At 44.0% G+C, this 20499-nt stretch overlaps 1 protein-coding gene across 2 annotated transcripts in view; it reads right to left on the bottom strand.

Moving 5' to 3' along the window:
* The window catches only part of LOC120915260 (C-Jun-amino-terminal kinase-interacting protein 4-like), a 187797-nt gene that overhangs the window by 126530 nt on the left and 40768 nt on the right, over window positions 1–20499 (bottom strand). For both annotated transcript variants that reach the window (XM_040325629.1, XM_040325630.1), the window contains exons 3-5: window positions 14308–14428; window positions 10776–10846; window positions 6748–6839 (exon numbers count right to left, since the gene is read on the bottom strand). In XM_040325629.1, coding sequence (XP_040181563.1) covers window positions 6748–6839; window positions 10776–10846; window positions 14308–14428 — 284 coding nt within the window. The remainder of the gene's footprint in view (window positions 1–6747; window positions 6840–10775; window positions 10847–14307; window positions 14429–20499) is intronic.

Here is a 20499-nt window from a genome sequence, read left to right as displayed (position 1 = left end):
CGGCTTAAAAAACGACGGGATTTCCGTCGGTTTTCCTGTTAGGAAAACTGCGATGGAGCCCAACACACGGCCGGGATTCCTGGCCAAAAGCTCTCATGGCAGTTTTCCTGCCAGGAAAACCGGTCGCATGTACGAGGCATCAGGACAGTTTTCATCTGTTTACATCAGTTAAAATGTACTGTGTACAAAATAAACTGGTATAGAATGAGGCAGCACAGTGGCTTAGGCCCCTTTCACACATGCGGACCGAAAACTGTTGAGAAATGAATGAGCAGCTGATGAAAAACAGACGGAAAAAAAGTATCCGTTTTTCTTTGAAAAAAACGTGACTGGACTGATGAAAAGTGTGAAAAGAGCCTCAGTGTAATTGCAGACTTCAAGAAAAACTGTAAATTATGAGCGCCTGTGACACTCTTTCCCAGATCCCATGTTTTATAGGACATGGAGGTACGCTTATGGAATTCACATGACATGTCACTGGTGACACTAAACTTATTAAAGAAAAAACTATTTTAAGGCCAAGTTCCCCCTTGTTCACCTTTTTTTTTATTATTATTATTGTAGCGCTACCCCCCAAAGGAGCCGCTGGTTATTGAATGGGATGGCAGATTTACCTCATGGCTCTTTCCAAATGTCTAGGAGTGAATGATGCACACAGCAGCAGTAAAGGAATGTCCATGAACAAATGTCTTTTATGTGCACTTTATTACCCAGCTGGGTAAAAACGGTTAACAGGTGATGAAAGGGATAGAGGTGAAAAAGGAGAACCGCAGATTCAGGCTTAGTACTTAGAACAGTCCTGTTCCTATGCATAGCAGCTTTTCTTACACTACTCCTGCCTGAGTGGGTTTAGCGTGCCCGGATAGGCCCCTACTCACCGACCTAGCAGCCGGAACACCGCTCAAATCTCTTCAGAACAAAGTCTCTGCCACAGACCCTTGTTGAATGTCAGAATGGAACCTCTGCCACAGACCCTTTTTAAATGTTGAAAATCAGAATGGAACCTCTGCCACAGGCCCTTTTGAATGAATGTCAGAATGGAACCTCTGCCACAGGCCCTTTTGAATGAATGTCAGAATGGAACCTCTGCCACAGGCCCTTTTAAATGAATGTCAGAATGGAACCTCTGCCACAGGCCCTTTTGAATGAATGTCAGAATGGAACCTCTGCCACAGGCCCTTTTGAATGAATGTCAGAATGGAACCTCTGCCACAGGCCCTTTTAAATGAATGTCAGAATGGAACCTCTGCCACAGGCCCTTTTAAATGAATGTCAGAATGGAACCTCTGCCACAGGCCCTTTTAAATGAATGTCAGAATGGAACCTCTGCCACAGGCCCTTTTGAATGAATGTCAGAATGGAACCTCTGCGGTTAACGTCGCCACAGGTACCGACTGAAATAGGAGATAATCCTTCAGTGTCCGGTCACCCGGTCGATCCCCGGTGGTTCGTCAGAATCCTGTTGGACCGCCAGCCTCTCATTGGCGTTCCTCAGATGGACTCCCCACCGAACAGCTAAACTCGATTGGGATCTTTGAAGTGGGAACCCAGTCGACCACTGGGTCCCCGTCCTGCTCAGATGCTTCGGACCAACTTAGGCCCGAAAACCAGGAACATAGCATAGTGCACACACTCCTGCCAGTTAGGCCATAACGCCGGAGCGCAGTGAGGTGGCCACCCTGAAGGTGGGTGCCACACCAGAAGAAGACCACACAAAATGGCGTCTGCCTCATAAGTACCCTCTCCCAGCATGCCCAGCGAGGCCCAAACCTCCCGATTGGTCGCTGGGAGAGAACACCCAAACCTCAGCTCCACTGCTGCCACCTACTGCACCGGGGTAGAAAAACACCCCAGCACCACAGAATGAGCCCACAGCACAGCCAAGCTGAAACAGAGACCCAAATCATTTGGTTGCAATTGGAATCAGAGCCACTTACACTCTGATTACCCCTAAATTTCGATAGCACCGGTTACCTTAGAAGTAACCAGGCGCTACATTATTATTCCAGGTCCCCTACATTCCAATATAGCATTAATGTACTTCTTTTGCAAAAATAAAAAACAGTCTTACCTTACTGACTTCATAGCTGTTTAAAACACACATCTCGTTTACTTCTGCCCTACTTCCTGATAAGACTTTAGGTCATGACACAGGAAGCAGTTGACCAGCTGATCTCATCAGCACACACCCGGTGTTCCATCAGATTAGGCGACCCATCAGAATTGGCAACAAAAGTGATGCTCCGTCGCCGCCATCTTGCTACACGCCGCACTCCCCCTAGTAATGATACACCGAGAAGGAGGCTTGCAGTCTCTAATTCATCCCAACAGTGTTCCATCAGGTTGAGGTCAGTCAAGTTCCTCCACCCCAAACTCACTCATCCATGTCTTTATGGATCTTGCTTTGTGCACTGGTGTGCAGTCATGTTGTAAAAAGGAAGGAGCCAACCCCAAATTCTTTCCACAAAGTTGGGAGCATAAAATTGTCTTGGCATGCCAACGCCAAATTTTGGGCTGAAATCGAACCTGAAACACACAAAAAAAAGCACGCGTTTTTACAGTAAACCGCACCGGACCCGCTGCGAAGATATGTGAACCAGCTCCATAGAGAGCCAGTCACATTCTCCTGCTATGCGAATTGACTGCATTGAATACATTCAATTCGCATAGGCGTGAACCCAGCCCAAGTGTTGCCTTCACTAGAACTAAGGGGCCAAGCTCAACCCCTGAAAAACAACCCCACACCATAATACCCCCGCCCCCAAATGATTTAGACCAGTGCACAAAGCAAGGTCCATATAGACATGGATGAGCGAGTTTGGGGTGGCGGAACTTAACTGGCCTGCACAGAGTCCTGACCTCAACATGATAGAAACCCTTTTGGGATGAATTAGAGCAGAGACTGTGAGCCAGGCCTTCTTGTCCAACATCAGTGCCTGACCTCACAAATGCGCTTCTGGAAGAACGGTCAAACATTCCCATAGACACGCTCCTAAACCTTGTGGACAACCTTCCCAGAAGAGTTGAAGCTGGTATAGCTGCAAAGGGTGGGTCAACTAAATATTCAACCTCACGGACTAAAACGCCATTAAAGTTCATGTGCGTGTAAAGGCAGGCGCCCCAATACTTTTGACAATATTGTGTATATACTGTATACAGTGTCTTGAAAAAGTATTCAAACCCCTCAAAATTTTCCACATTATGTTATATTACAACCAAAAAACGGAAATGTATTTTATTGGGATTTTATGTGATAGACCAACAAAGTCACATAATTGTGAAGTTGAATGAAAAAGGTTAAAATGGTTTTCAAAATGTTTCACTAAAAAAAAAACGCGTCATCGATCGTGTGATCCCTTTTATAGGGGGACACAATCGATGATGTCACACCTACAGCCACACACCCCTACAGTTGTAAACACATATTAGGTCACACATAACCCCTTCAGCGCCCCCTGTGGTTAACTCCCAAACTGCAACTGTCATTTTCACAGTAAACAATGCATTTTTTTCTGTGAAAATTACAATGGTCCCAAAAATGTGTCAACATTGTCCGAAGTGTCCGCCATAATGTCGCAGTCACGAAAAAAAAAAAAATCGCTGATCGCCGCCATTAGTAGAAAAATTTATTTTTTTATAAAAATGCAATAAAACTATCCTTTATTTTGTAAACGCTATAAATTTTGCGCAAACCAACCGATAAACCCTTATTGCGATTTTTTTTTACCAATAATAGGTAGAAGAATACGTATCGGCCTAAACCGAGGAAATTTATTATAGCAAAAAGTAAAAAACATTGCATTTTTTTCAAAATTGTCTCTCTATTTTTGTTTATAGCGCAAAAAAAAAAAAAAACGCAGAGGTGATCAAATACCACCAAAAGAAAGCTCTATTTGTGGGGGGGAAAAAAAGGATGCCAATTTTGTTTGGGAGCCATGTCGCACGACCCGCGCAATTGTCTGTTAAAGAGACGCAGTGCCGAATCGCAAAAACCTGGCCGGGTCCTTTAGCTGCATTTTGGTCCGGGTCTTAAGTGGTTAAAGCAAAACGCTATATGCGGTGGAAAACCAACACTGCACATCACCCCGAACACACCATCCCCACCATAAAACATGGCGGTGGCAACATCATGATGTGGGCATACTTTCATCAGCAGGGACAGGGAAGCTGGTCAAAGTTGATAGGAAAATGGATGGAGTTAAATACAGGGCAATCTTAGAAGAAAACCTGTTAGAGTCTGCAAAAGACTTGAGACTGGGGCAGAGGTTCACCTTCCAGTAGGACAACGAACCTAAACATACAGCCAGAGCTACAATGAGTTAGAATTGCCAGGTCAAAGTCCAGACCTAAATCCAATTGAGAATCTGTGGCAAGACTTGAATATTGCTGTTCACAGACACTCTCCATCCAATCTGACAGAGCTTGAGCTATTTTGCAAAGAAGAATGGGCAAACATGTCACTCTCTAGATGTGCAAAGCTGGTAGAGACATCCCCAAAAAGACTTGCAGCTGTAATTGCAGCGAAAGGTGGTTCTACAAAGTATTGGCTCAGGGGGACTGGATACAAATGCAGGCCACACTTTTCACATATTTATTAATAAAAAAATATAAAAATTGAAAACCATTTATCATTTTCCTTCCATTTCACAATTATGGCCACTTTGTGTTGGTCTATCGCAATAAAATATATGTACATTTTTGGCTGTAGCGTGACAAAATGTGGAAAGTTTCAAGGGGTATGAATAGTTTTTCAAGGCAGTGTGTGTGTGTGTGTTTGTGTGTATATTATATATATAAAAAAAATCTCTTCAATCCCAGAAGATGCCTCTTACGGGAAAAGGGAAAAGGCATTGGGTGGAGTCAGGTCTGTGACGTCATCACGCCGAAGCTGCTCAGATGACACTGCGGCAAGGCTTCAACATTAAAAGGGGTTGTAAAGGTACAATTTTTTTTCCCTAAATAGCTTCCTTTACATTAGTGCAGTCCTCCTTTACTTATCTCATCCTTCAATTTTGCTTTTAAATGTCCTTATTTCTACTGAAAAATCCTCAATTCCTGTTCTTCTGTCTGTAACTCCACACAGTAATGCGAGGCTTTCTCCCTGGTGTGGAGTGTCGTGCTCGCCCCCTCCCTTGAACTACAGGAGAGTCAGGACGCTCTCTACGTTGCAGATAGAGAAAGGAGCTGTGTGTTAGTGGGCGTCCTGACTCTCCCGTAGTCCAAGGGAGGGGGCGAGCACGACTCGAGGGGGCGGCTGTTCGTTTCTGTCTGCCCCCTCGTGATCGCTCCCAGCCAATCCCGCGAGCCTCCGCCGTGTCACTTCCTCTGCCTGTAAAATGTAAACATAGGCAGAGGAAGTGATGCAGCTCTCATCTCGGCGGTATTTTCAAACCGCCGAGATGAGAGAAGACTCACACAGTAAGTCGCACCAACACTACACTGACACCACACACATAGGCACACTTAACCCCTTTCCGATCACCCCCCCCCCCCACCCCCCTGTCACACTGTCACTGAATGCAGTGATCATATATGTACTGATCACTGCATTTAGTGTCAGTGTGACAGTTAGTGTGACAGCCAGTTAGTGTTAGGTCCAGGGTAGCCCCGTACTCCCCCCTAATAAAGTTTTAACCCCTTGATCGCCGCCCTAGTTAACCCTTTCACTCCCTATTGCCAGTGTCACTAAGCGATCATTTTTCTGATCGCTGTATTAGTGTCACTGTTGCCGCTAGGAAGCAATTTTTTTTTTTATTGGGATTTTTTTTTTTTACTAAAGACATGTGGCTAAATAAATTTTGGCCTAAATGTTTGATTAAAATTTAGTTTATTCCATTTTTCTTGTAACAAAAAGTAAAAAATATTGATTTTTTTTCAAAAATGTCGCTCTATTTGTGTTTATAGCGCAAAAAATAAAAATCGCAGAGGCAATCAAATACCATAAAAAAAAAGCTCTATTTGTGGGAAGAAAAGGACGCAAATTTTGTTTGGGAGCCACATCGCACGACCGCGCAATTGTCTGTTAAAGCGACGCAGTGCCGAATTGTAAAAACGCCTCTGGGCATTTAGCAGCATATTGGTTCGGGGCTTAAGTGGTTAAGCCGTCGTGTTACATGCTTTTATCTTTTTAATTTCATGTAAGGACATTGGCTATCTAATAAATAATGGCTATCTAATAAATAAGTGCCATCAGGCGAGTAGCACTATGAGATCCTCTCCTTCACGTTTATTATCACAAGTGTCGGAGTCTATCTGGAAGGTGTATAGAGACTTAATAGATGCTGGAAACAGGGCCGTCGGGTCATCCAGAGGTGCCATTAATTTGAACAGCATTCTGTTGCTTTTGAGTGTCGGCTCTCTGGATAAAACACATGCGCTTATGATCGCCATCATTTTGAAATCATCTGGGTCTGTAAGAGGCTGCATTACCTCATGGGCACTTTTGGAGCACCTTTGTAATCGATTGTTTACAGCAAAGCACAACAGCACCTTTTTATGTGGACTTTACTTGTTATGATGATTTATGCATTTTTTTTGTATACTTTTAAAGAAGTGAATTATATTGTAGATGTAAATTTGTATGCAGTCATGCATTGCACAGTGCGATTTTGTAATATTTAAAGGAGACAGCACATTTTTTTTTTTAATTAACATAAACATATAGCTACCAGAGTACAAAATGAATACATTACAGAATACTAGTAAAAAAATAAAACTAGACAACAAGCATATTTTAAAACTACTCACATGCTCTGCAAGGGAGTGTTCCGACCAGAAAGTCGGGCAGCTTCTAATGAAAGAGATCTTTGGTACCTTAGTTCTTTGTAGCTCTTTAATACCTGTAGAAAAAAAAAAAAAGATACAAACGAAAATAATAATCTGCCATTGTAGCCTCTGTACAAAGAAACAAACCACCTTTGTTACTATCACTGTAGTCATGTACATGCTGGGTGCCTCTAGCCCGGTGGTTCTCAACCTTTCTAGTGCCGCGACCCCTTGATAAAATTTCCCAAGTTGTGGGGACCCCTAACAGTAAAAACTTTCGTAGCTTGGGTTGTCAGCACCCAAGGCAAAACAAGTTATTTGTGCCCCTAACCGTTACATTTGTGAAGTATTAAAACCCCTTATGGTACATTTAGTATGTCCTATTTTTTAAAAAAAATTCCCCCATCCCTCAATCTAGCCGTCTTTCTTGCTCTTGCTCTTCCTTTTTATTTGTTCCCCCTCTTTTTTCCTTTCCTTTCCACGTATTCTCTATTTTTATTCCTTCCCTTACTTCTTGGGAGTGGGGAGTTGGGACGAGTGGCAGTGCTGGTGGGAGAGTTGGGACGAGTGGCAGTGCTGGTGGGAGAGTTGGGACGAGTGGCAGTGCTGGGGGGAGAGTTGGGACGAGTGGCAGTGCTGGGGGGAGAGTTGGGACGAGTGGCAGTGCTGGGGGGAGAGTTGGGACGAGTGGCAGTGCTGGGGGGAGAGTTGGGACGAGTGGCAGTGCTGGGGGGAGAGTTGGGACGAGTGGCAGTGCTGGGGGGAGAGTTGGGACGAGTGGCAGTGCTGGGGGGAGAGTTGGGACGAGTGGCAGTGCTGGGGGGAGAGTTGGGACGAGTGGCAGTGCTGGGGGGAGAGTTGGGACGAGTGGCAGTGCTGGGGGGAGAGTTGGGACGAGTGGCAGTGCTGGGGGGAGAGTTGGGACGAGTGGCAGTGCTGGGGGGAGAGTTGGGACGAGTGGCAGTGCTGGGGGGAGAGTTGGGACGAGTGGCAGTGCTGGGGGGAGAGTTGGGACGAGTGGCAGTGCTGGGGGGAGAGTTGGGACGAGTGGCAGTGCTGGGGGGAGAGTTGGGACGAGTGGCAGTGCTGGGGGGAGAGTTGGGACGAGTGGCAGTGCTGGGGGGAGAGTTGGGACGAGTGGCAGTGCTGGGGGGAGAGTTGGGACGAGTGGCAGTGCTGGGGGGAGAGTTGGGACGAGTGGCAGTGCTGGGGGGAGAGTTGGGACGAGTGGCAGTGCTGGGGGGAGAGTTGGGACGAGTGGCAGTGCTGGGGGGAGAGTTGGGACGAGTGGCAGTGCTGGGGGGAGAGTTGGGACGAGTGGCAGTGCTGGGGGGAGAGTTGGGACGAGTGGCAGTGCTGGGGGGAGAGTTGGGACGAGTGGCAGTGCTGGGGGGAGAGTTGGGACGAGTGGCAGTGCTGGGGGGAGAGTTGGGACGAGTGGCAGTGCTGGGGGGAGAGTTGGGACGAGTGGCAGTGCTGGGGGGAGAGTTGGGACGAGTGGCAGTGCTGGGGGGAGAGTTGGGACGAGTGGCAGTGCTGGTGGGAGAGTTGGGATGAGTGGCAGTGCTGGGGGGAGTTCTGATCAGCCAACATACTGTAGGTGCTCTTGATCAAGGACATTTGCTGATCTGAGAACTGTAGTGGGGACTTTTATTGGGAACTATAATCACAGGTAGTGTTACTCACTAGGGTCTCCTCCAGCCTATCCCACTTCACATTCCTCACCAGTCAGCTGACCTAGAGTCTCTGCCCACCCCCCCCCGCCCCCAGCCATGTCGTGAACTGAATGGGCGGCTGCAAAGAGGCTGAGTGGGCGGCCGTGGGCTCCAGGGACAGCCCTGTTGGGTGGCTGCAAAAGAGAGGTGCGGGCTTCAGGAACAGCCCAGGATTTGGTGACCCCTGGCAAATCATCATTTGACCCCCGAGGGGGTCCCGACCCCCAGGTTGAGAACCACTGCTCTAGCCATTGACCATCTTCTCCAGAAAGGCATGTAGTGTACACAAACCTGTACAGCAAGGTCTTCGTAGACAGCGCCTGACTATTCCTTCCAGACATACCCACTCAAGCTGTATTAGATCATAGGCATCACTAGAACTATGACACTTTCTGTACATCACAACCATTGCAATCCTTGTACAGTCATCTGTACTGATTGGAGTCTCGTCCCCATCTGCATACTCCTCCGATTTGCCAGGAACCATTAAATAAATATCTGTTGTTACATAGCTCCCAACTGTCCCTGATTTGGAGTAATGTCCCTCTATCCTCCTCTTGTGTCCCTCATTTTGGTCTGAGCTATATAGATGTATATAAAATGCACTTTTTATCAAAAAAAAATATATTGTTGCATTTGTAAATTCCAAAAGCCAAAATAAAGGAATAGTAGTGGTAAAAAGGCACTAACCAATCTTGGTTTTTTTTTGTACAATTCTTTTTTAACCACTTCAATACAGCGCTTTTATACCACTTCCATACCGGGCCTATTCTGGCACTCTATTCCTACATGCAAAAATCATCATTCTTTTGCTAGAAAATTGCTCAGAACCCCCAAAAATGATATATGTTTTTTTAGCAGACCCCCTAGGGAATAAAATGACGGTCATTGCAAACGCCTTTTTTTTGGAAAAAAAACGGTTTCATGAATTAAAAAAATAACAAAACAGTAAAGTTAGCCCCATTTTTGTGAAAAATATGAAAGATGATGTTACGCCAAGTAAATAGATACCCAACATGTCACGCTCTAAAATTGTGCACACTCATGGAATGGCGCCAAACTTCGGTACTTAAAAATCTCCATAGGCGACGCTTTGAAAATGTTTACAGGTTACCAGTTTAGAGTTAGAGGAGGTCTAGTGCTAGAATTGTTGCACACGCTCTAACGCACGCGGCGATACCTCACATATGTGGTTTGAACAGCATTTACATACGTGGGCGGGACTTACGTGTGCGTTCGCTTCTGAGTGCGAGGTACCGGAGACAGGGGCTTTTAAATAAATATATATATATATATATATATATATATATATATATATTGTACAGGACACCGGGGGTGGGTCCTGGACGGGTGCTATACGGCACCACTGTTAGGACTATGGTCCATTTAAATAGAGGTAGAAGGTTCAGGGGGTCACCCAAAAGTGGGTGAAAAGTTCCAGGCAGGCACCAATTCAGAGAGGACTGGCTTTTTGGAGGCTCCAAAGTGTTATTTGGGTGGGATGGAGCCTCCACTCCTAAACCCTGGAAGCCAGCGCACAAGGGGTTAAAATCTCACAGACAACCACCCATTAAAGCAGGAAGTGATGCTGGAGGGGGTGAGTGAGTTGGGAGAGTGCACCTGTGAGGACAAGATGGAAGTCTGCTAGCTGCTCAGAGAGGACTTTTGAGTAGTTTGGAAGTGAAGCTGTGTCTGCAGGGAAGGTCTGGAGGACTTCTTACTAAAAACGTATGTGCCTTTCTTTTGGTTGTTTTTCTGAAGAAAGACTTTTTCCTAATTTATGCTGGAAACAAGCAGGACTTTTGTTGTGACGTTTTGGATGCTGAAGAAAAGCTTTATTTTGTTTTGTTTGGTCACCAATAAAGACCCTTTGCTTTACTGACACGGTTTTACGCACTTGTCTCGCGGAGCTTAAAGACCCCCAAAGTTTACAATATATATCAGATATCCCCTCACAAAGCCCAGGACGTCATATGACGTCCACCCAGAATGACTATGGGCGGGCACGTGGGTCATGATGGGAATGTGCCGTTTTTTTTTTGCGTAGGGGGTTCTCCTTACAATCCATACCAGACCTAAGGGCCTGGTATGCCCCTGGGGGGAACCCATGCCGTTTTTTTATTTAAAATTTGGCGTGGAGTTCCCCCTCATGTTTCATACCAAACGCCGTGGCTAGAATTGGCGGGAATCTAAGTCGAAACCCCGTCGCTTCTATGACGCGCTCGCTGGAATGTACGACAGGTATTGTAAATGTACATGCTGCCCTACTAGCCATTCTTATTGTTCACTATTTACCTTGGCATGGACTTGGGTAAGTGAGGCCAGTTCCTTGCTCAGCTGTGCCTTCTGCTCCTCCAAACTAAGAACTAAAAAAAAAAAAAAAAAACAAGCAGAAGCATTTTATAACTCATTATTGAAAGAGCTTACTACCAAATAATATCAAACGGGTTACACATCGTCATTATCTAAAGGAAAGGAAAAAATTATAAGTTCAATGTATGACCTATACAAAATATACAAAAACAGAAAAGCCTTGCATAAAGTTGAACTGTAGGCAAACAGATAAGCACACAGAAGACATACATATATGGGAGTCTTATTACGGTACTTTCTGAAGGATTTGTTGTTCTGCCCATCCGGTCCTGGAGATTTACACAGCACAGCCCCGTCTAGAAAGGCACTTGATTTGTCTCTGATGCAGTTCAGTAACACTTACAGGTTCTGTACCCCTCCCAGCCTGTGACTGGACAGTGCAAAGAGAAACAGCTAGGTGATCCCTGTCACTCTGCTCGCTACAGCATACTTATTTTAATGCTTCACATCCGATTGGCTCCTGGTGTGCTTTTCCCATCCCCAGTGTAAATGCAGTTGTACAGAGATTGCAGAGGCGGAAATCAGGTCAAATTCAGATACTTACACGGCTCACATTTAATGATGTATTGCTGAAAACAAAGCAGCACTCATTTGTGTATTTTGCATCTGCCTGTCATCTTTGCCTATTCAAAGAAAGTTGTTTATCAGTGGGTACAGAGGGTGAAGGGGTGGTCTATCAAGATAAACCCGTTGGATTTATAATTTAAAAACATATATCCCCTTTGGCCTTAATGTTCATTGGGACGTTAATTGTTTAATTAATAGTTAATTTTTGTTCCGATATTTAAATTTGACTAATAAACTCTTTGATGGCTATTGCATTTTTTTTTTTAGTAACCCTTTAGTATTATGTTATTTATCAGATATTTGTATTTTTGTACATGTCGTTACTATGGTCTTCCAATTTTAAATTTCATATTTTATTTTCCATTTTTTATTGTATAAATTATTATTTCCCTGATAATTTTTTGGGGAACATATTTGCAGAATAGCTATATTAATATCAAGTGCTATTATCTAATTTTGATGCTAGATGGCATTTTTTCCCCCCAGTTTACTATTGGTTCCCCTATGGTAATTAATGTACACTTTTGCTGCAAGTTGCTTCCTGCCCTGTGTTGGTACTGTAGAAATCGCAATAGAGTGTTATTTATATATTATTAAGGACAATGCTGCCAGCAGGTACCATGGCATGGTGGCTCTTTCCCATTAGTATTAATGATTATTATTCTTGCAGTTAAGTCTCCTGTTCTGTGGTGGTGCTGCATTTACTTTAAGGAGTGGGTCATCTATGAACTAAGGGCAACGCTGCCCTCACTAAATATTTTGTGGCAGCCCTATATACAATGTTGGTGCGTGGGGAGCTGTCCTTTCTGCTAGTTCCCCAGACGATGTGATCATGATGAAACGCGTAGGTTGTGGCCTAAGACAGCTACGCCACACACACAGACCTTGACGGATGACTGGGAACAAGCCCATAGAAACGCCATATTATACATTGGATGCTTGCAATACCATTGCGGCATGGTTTTAAATGGGAGTGTTACTTAAAGCGAAGGTCCACCTAAAAAAAAAAAAAAAATTAAAAGCCAGCAGCTACAAAATACTGCAGCTGCTGACATTTAATAAATGGACACTTACCTGTCAGGGGTGCCCGCGATGTCGGTAGCCGAGGCTGATCAATCTCTCGGCTGGCCCCGCCTCCTTCCTCTGTGAGGGAATCGGGAAATTAAGCCTTGCGGCCTCACTTCCCGTTCGATACTACGCGCTCGCTAGAATGTGCTTTGTTTATTCCAGCGAGATGTCGGCACCCTGTCGCCGAGAATCAGCGCGATGCTGTCGTGCTGGAAACACATTCTCGGCAACAGGTACAGTAGTACGTATGAAGGTAAAAAACTTAGAGCCTTTAGAACCACCGACACAACCAAATCCACAGCAAATGCACTGTTCGGACACTTTTATCATGAAATCCGGCGCAAAAAAAGGATACAGGGTTATGGCATCTAAATGCGGCCATAACTCTGGTATTTAACGCCAAAGTCATAACGTATTTTCCCTGTAGGTGGTCGGAAAGTGGTGCCTTACCTTCAGTCTTGCACAGCTGCATTAGCTCCTCTCCTGGAATTAAATTGCCTACTCTGATATTGCTGCACACAGGGAGACTCTCCCAGTGTGCATAAGAAGCTAGAGCAAGTCAATACAGCTTGCCTCCTTTCCTGGATACCTATACTTAAAAGGAACACTAAAGGCAGAATTTTTTTTTTTTTTAAATAACAAACATGTTATACTTCCCTCCACTGTGCAGCTCGTTTTGCACAGAGTGTCCCCGAATCCAGTCTTCTGGGGTCCCTCGGCGGCTGTCTCGGCTCCTCCCCGCAAAAGCTTTCCACCTTCATGCGAGAGAGCTCGCATGGTGGAAAGCTTTTGCGAGTGCGCTCCCGTGATACAGCGGCGGGCATAGCCGCCAACTGTATCACTCGGCCCGGGCCCCCGGCGCGCCGCGTCATCCACTGTCATTGACAGCAGCGCCAGCCAATGGCTGCGCTGCTATCAATCCGTCCAGCCTAGCCAATCAACGGCCAGGCTGGGAACCGAAGAGGATCACGTGGATGCGCGTGGGACTTTCGAGGGGTCAGGTAAGTAAAACGGGGGTTCGGGGGGGGGGGGGGGGGGCTTTACCGTCTGATGTTTTTTCACCTTAATGCATAGGATGCATTAAGGTGAAAAAATATTTACCTTTACAACCCCTTTAAGATTGTAGTTCTAAATGGAGTGTACACATAGTGAAGATCCCAGCAGACTTATGTATGCGTTTGTTTCCGCTTATACCATCCATTTAAAAAAAAAATATTCTGATCACTTTTATTGCTGTCAGAAGGAATATAAACACCCCTTGTGACAGTAATAGGCAGTATAAGAGCCCACATCCTTCCTTTGCACTTAAAAGCATTCAAAACACCAAGTTTGACTTAAAAAAATTGGTGCCTATAAATCTTAACATCGCTTCTGGGTTACTAGATCCGACCCGATCTATGCCGATTCCGGCTTCATTCCCGTCTCTGACCAGCCAGGGGATGTGCCGGCTGGTTTCTCGGACCTCCCAGTGAGAGCCCGGGCGAGCCGTGGAAGGTGGCGGGAGGGGGGTGGAGGTCCCCTCTTGCTGCTTAGGATAACAGCCGTGCGGCTTCTTAGCCGGATCGGTTTTGTTATTCCAAGAAAGCCGACTGGGGTTAAAATGTCCGCGGGGTGGATGCACGTGAATTCATCACGTGCACCGACGGGCTGGACATTTAGCAGCGGCGGGCCGGGTGTGGCCCGCTGGCTGCAAGTTGCTGACCCCTGGCTTAGACGTTGCACTGTACTGTCAAACTGGGGGCAGGATTAAGTTACATATGGCCATCCCATAGGAACCAGAACATGCAATGCTCTTCATACAGCAAGTATTGTTACTTACTCTGGTCAGCACAGCTTCGTGCCTTGGTCTCCATATTTTTAGTCTGGGCTTCTACGTTTAGCATATTGGCTTTGAAAAGTTTTCTTTCCTGTTCAATACCATCTTCCATTTCCATACATCTCTAAAAAAAACAAAAAAGAAAAAGGAATGTAAAAAAGTCAAACATATAACAGAGATAATACATGCACCATATAAACTGATTAGACTGAATTAAAAGTAGAACTATAGGTAAAACTCCCCCCCCCCCCCCTATTTTGGATAGCACATAGGAAGGTTATAGCCGTCGTCAGATTTTTTTTTGCCATCTGTATGTCATTGGGGAGATTTCCCCTCAGTTCCTGTCCCATAGTCAAACAGGAAGTGAGAGGAAATTTTCATGGGGACCCCCAGGTCCAATGTCCCCATTGGAGGATTTCCACTTTATTACTTTTCTGGGGACGGCCCAAAATTTGTGATCTTCTTTAACTTTCAATGATATTGGTAAACAGGACAAATAGAGAGGGTGAATCTCCCTAACGGGTCACAGACAGCAGTAACAACTGACAGGTGTTCTAATCCACTTCCACCCACTTTTTTTTTAGTTTTGGAAAAAGTTTAGTTGTACTTTAGGACTGCAACCTTCAAAAGTCTGAAACTTTTAGATCACCAGGTTGCTTGTGTTTTTTGCACATCCTAATAACACATGCACGAATGCAGCCATTGTGCCATTAGCAGCTGATCCAGCTTAATTACCGTAAGTTCTTGGAGACTAACGCTTATGTCACAAGTAGTGATAAGAGTGATATTAATACAAAGGATAAAGTCTACTCTACATGATACCAGCCTAAGAAGTAATGAAAGGTGCACCTTACCCTCTAAAGAGAACCTATCCTGTTCCTGTGCCTAGTACCCAGTGTGCTTTGTATCAGACTATTATAAAGGGTATGTCATCAAGTGAACCTGTCACCTGTAAAGGGGTCAATTCACTAATGATTGATTATTTATTGCATGCAATATTTGAGTTTTTTGGGGGGGAAAAAAGAACCAATTCATCAAAATAAAATATTGAATTTCAGAGAAATATGTGATGTATATATCACACAACAAATTGAGATACATAATTAAAGGCTCCATTGTTGGCACCATAATTCACCGTACTTGAGTTGTAACATGACAACCCCCCCCCCCATCCATTGACCATGTGAGGAGGATCCTCTCCCCTGAATCCACTGTCATTTTTTAATCGACGCATCAGTGCAGGGTTCCACTTGCACAGCCGCATCATTATTGACAGAGATCTTTGAATAAATGAACTACAATTCACATCTGCAACCATGACAGACAGACTTATTCTAAATAGAAACAAGTGCAGTGATCACAGTACTCGTAGTCCATTCACATTTTCTCTAGCTCTCCAACTGAAACTGACAGGCTGGAGGAAGAGTTTGCATAAAATGACAAATAAAGAACACTCGATTTAAGTGCTAAATATTGCAAAACAAATAATTTGATTCATTGGTTAAATTACGCTTATCTAAGAATTTTCATTCTAATTTCACACCATAATTGGGCCGCAGCAACGGACAATTTGCATGCTGCCATCGAATTTGAGTGATCGGCATGTTGGAAATTTTGGGAAAAACGAACGATTGATGGGAGAATTGTATGAGAAACATAAAAAAAAAAAAAAAACCACACGAAAAAGAAATGCGTATGGGCACAAGAAAAGAAAATTCATGGAAAGAAAAATTCCCAGCTAAGAAAATTATTTTCTGTAGCAACATGAGGTGAAATTGAAGGCTTGGTTGGTTGAATTTCAAAATCAATGGTGGCGTCATCGGATCACAAAACACAAAATTTATGATTTTCAAAACTAAAATAAGTTTAGAATTTGACCCATGTATGGTCTGCATATTAGTCAGCTCAAGGAATAAACACCTGGCAAAGTTTCATGTCCCAGTCTTTTCTGTACAGAATTGTTCATCTTCCATGTCACTTCCTGAAATCTTTGACCAGTATTAGGTTTCATGTACACGGGACATTTTTTAAAACCTCTCCTGAACGATGGAACTTGACAGCTAGTAACCAACGTTTAAAAATGTTCGTTGTGCTGCGTTTAAATGCCGCGTTTAGACGTGTTAGCGTTTAGAAGTATTTTTTTTTACATCGGTCAGAAATGTATCTCCATTAAAAACGCCTAAAAAACGAAATGCAGCTAAAATGTGAGTTGCCGCGTTTATGCGCCTCTGCGGGGCTTAATACAGCACCGCTAGCGGCCGAATACCGCCGCAATTACGACGGTATAGCGCCGCTAAAAATAGCAGCGCTATACAGCCACCGCACATACTGCCCCAGTGTGAAAGGGGCCTTAAGATAACAGAGGAGAGTTCAGGGGCAGCTGGAAAAAACACCAAACTGCTCCTAAATGTCCGTTTACCAGCAGTAGTATACATGAGGCCATTGTTGTATACACTGCAAAGAAAAAAAAAACCCTAAGGCTTCATGTACACGGGACGTTGTTCAACCTCTCCTGAACGGCTTAAAGTGGAGTTTCCCCCCTCCAGTGTCACATTTGGCACCTTTCAGGGGGAGGGTGGTGCAGATACCTGTATAAAAAAGGTATTTGCACCCACTTCCAGGGAAAGATTCACACCACTTCCCCCCCCCCCCGCTGTCTCCTGGGAAACACACTGTTCCCAGGAGATAGTGGGGACCAGTGAGGGAGCGCCACCCGCTCATTTGCGCAGTAGGGACCCGGTCAGTGAAGCCGCAATGCTTCACTTCCCGATTCCCTCACCGAGGATGGCGGCGGGGGGCAGCCGAGGGACAAGCTATTGCTCGGCCTCGGCAGCCGACATCGCGGGCGCGCTGGACAGGTAAGTGTCCATTTTTTAAAAGTCAGCAGCTGCACTATTAGTAGCTGCTGGCTTTTAAAAAAAATTAAAAATTCCGATGGACCTCCTCTTTAACTTGACAGATAGAAACCGGCGTCTGTCTAAAGGCATCTGTTTAGCCGCGTTTACATCTACAAGTGTTTGAAAAATATATATATATATATATATAATTTATTTTTTTTGGTTAAAATGAGAAACATCTGTAAACGAAACGCTGCGAAACGCGAGTTTTGGGGTTCCTCTAAACACATTTTTTGGGGTTCCAGAAAAAGCCTCTAAACTCAAATGCCTAGAAATGATTGTAAACGGGCGTGGTCTAGCCGGGACTGAAGATGGCTGCTTAGTTTGATAGCTCCCGCTACTACGGACCTTAATTAGCTGAAAGGAGCGCCGGTAAGCTGCTTTTTCTGGTCGAAAAGACTACGTCGGGGACCCGACTACTCCCAGGCACAATTTGAGTGATTAGCGACATTTTCTGGGAAAAATTGATAGAGATACAGCTTCTTGTGACATTACTACGGAGGCACATTGACTTTAATGATGGAGACCCAGTTGGGATTATCACACCCGCAACCTATTCCCGAGGGAATAATGCCCCTGAAGAATGACCGCGAAATCGGTACATTTCAGGATTTGACACAAAGACCCAATCTGGGTGACCTTCACTCAATAGCAGCCGATATAAAAGCGACGTTGACAGCCGCCATTGCTGAACTTAGCATTGAAGTACGCGCAGTCACAGCGCGAGTTGTAGAGGTAGAGAAAACAACTGCGCAACAGGGTGCTGCACTGCGACATGTGAACCGCAAAGTGGACAATCATACCCTTCACCTGAGAGACCTCCACCGTCAGGTAGAAGATTTGGAGAACCGAAATCGACGCCATAATTTAAGGATTCGGGGTCTTCCAGAAAGTGTGGAAAATGATAGACTTACACCTGTCATTTTGAGCATATTCAATAATCTTTTGGGACGCCCCCCGATATCTGCGATTAAAATGGAACGCATCCATAGAGCCCTCAGACCCAGAGGAAGAGCTACTGACCCGCCAAGGGATGTAATCTGCTGCTTATGCGATTTCCAGCTCAAAGAAGAGATTTTAAGGAATGCCAAACTCCGCTCCAAATGTATGTATGAGGGCACATTAATTCAAATCTACCAGGATTTATCGCATATAACACTCCAACATAGAAGAGATTTGAAGCCCCTTCTTGAAGCATTGCGTAGCAAAAATATTATCTATCGCTGGAAATTCCCATTTGGTTTACTGGCAACAAATCAGGGTCAGTCAGCCCTGTTAAAAGTGCCTGAGGATCTGATTCATTTCTGCACTGCAATGAATATCCCTTATATGGATGTACCCGAATGGTACGCGGACTTCAGATTTAAGTCTTACAGAAAGGACAATACATGTGATGAATCGATGGATGCTGCTCCAACCAGATTCAGAAGACGTCGCTCATTGTCTGCAGAGAGGATAAACATCTCTTCACAGGCTCAACCCTCTGATGTTCAATCACCCAGCTCATCGCGCTATCGGAAGTCTAGAAGGGAATATTGAGGACTTTCTCTGTATTTTTTTTTGTTTTTTTTTAATATTTTTGCCTATTATCTTTTAAAATGCTTTTCGGAAATGCTGCCTTAATTGTTTTTGTTATTCTCTTTTACCTACTACTACTATATTTATAGATGCTAGTATGCCTAAGTTACATATTGATGTCTTGAACTCATTCCTAGATATGTAATTGCTCTGCTCCATGTGTGATACTCTGTAGGGCGCATCTACTGTTAGGAATCTTTTTCTGTTATAGTCTTGGATAGCAATATTTACTATATATACAACAGGAGCGTATGTTTCACACAGATACATGTTCCTATTGTTGTTTAGTTTGCCTTTTTTTTTTCTTTTTTTGCAATTGATACATTAAACTGTATCTTTATTGGTGTTAGAATTTTGTTTGCAGCTGAATACAATTCTCTGCTTGTTATTCTGTTATAAAGTAACATGCCCTATCTCTAAGAAATGTCATGAGGCAATGATTTTTGTTTTTTAGTTTTAGTCATATTTAGTAGCAGTAATTTTTCCACAATGTGTCTAAGCTCCTAGTGGTTTATCAACATTGATGCCAGACTAAATATTACTGTGCCCCGTACGCTTCTGTTTTTATTGAAAGATATTTACACCGGTCTCCTTTTTTTTTATATATAAATAACAGGACGAGTCCGTAGGGGCGGGTAGCTTGACGATTCTGCGATCTGTTTTGGTCCAGTCTCATTCCAACCCCCAAATAGCGGAATCCTCCGTCCTCAATCCTATCGGGTTTGCGACGGGGAAACTCCGCTATATCTCTCACTAGTTCTACTTCCCTAAAGGGTAGTTTTTGTTTAATCTTATTTATATATTTTTTTTTTTTTTTGTTTTTGTTCGTTATTCGGACCACTTATATATATACATTACTCTCGTTTCAAACCGGTGGTCCTCTCCATAGGTTTTTTTTTTTCATTCTCAATACCCAGCTTAATCACCCCCCGTTGATATTTCTTTCCTTGTAACGCCTACTCCTTCTGATACAATGGCTATTTCAGATAAATTCTCATCGAACCAGCTACAAAAGGTTACATTTTATTCCCTGAACGTAAAGGGCCTTAATGTACCTGAAAAGAGGTCGAAGTTGTTATTGATGCTTAAAAAATCAAAAGCTGATATTGTACTGATCCAAGAGACTCATTTTAAGACAAATGATTTGCCAACATTTACAGATAAAAGATTCCCTCAAATTCTTAACTCTACCACCGCAGACTCTAAAACGAAAGGGGTATCTATTTTAATTTCTAAGAGTTGTCCTTTTAACTTACTAGATACAGAAATTGACAGTGAAGGCAGGTTCCTATTTATCAAGGGATCTCTTTATAACGTACCTGTCACAATTGCCAATATATATGCTCCAAATAAGCTACAAGCTCCTTTCTTTGTACGAACATTAGAACTACTTGAATCTTTTGCGACCGGCATGCTCATTGTTGGGGGAGATTTTAATTTAGCTCTTAACCCCCTTTCAGATACTTCTTCTGGATCCTCAAAAATTTCTTACAAGACTTTGAAAGTAATTAAAAATGCTTTGCACAAATTATCACTACACGATACATGGCGCACCCTGCACCCAGACTGTAAAGATTTTACATTTTATTCAAATCCCCACAATACATATTCGAGGCTGGATTATTTTTTAATCTCTCAAAAACACTTAGATACCCTCTTGGAGGCCACAGTAGAACCTATGGTTATTTCTGACCATAATCCAATAACTATGTCTTTGACC

This window comes from Rana temporaria, chromosome 10 (assembly GCF_905171775.1).
Source record: "Rana temporaria chromosome 10, aRanTem1.1, whole genome shotgun sequence".
Taxonomy (NCBI): Eukaryota; Metazoa; Chordata; class Amphibia; order Anura; family Ranidae; genus Rana; species Rana temporaria.
The sequence above is the reverse complement of the archived record's forward strand: the minus strand, read 5'-3'. Positions and strand labels throughout refer to the sequence as shown.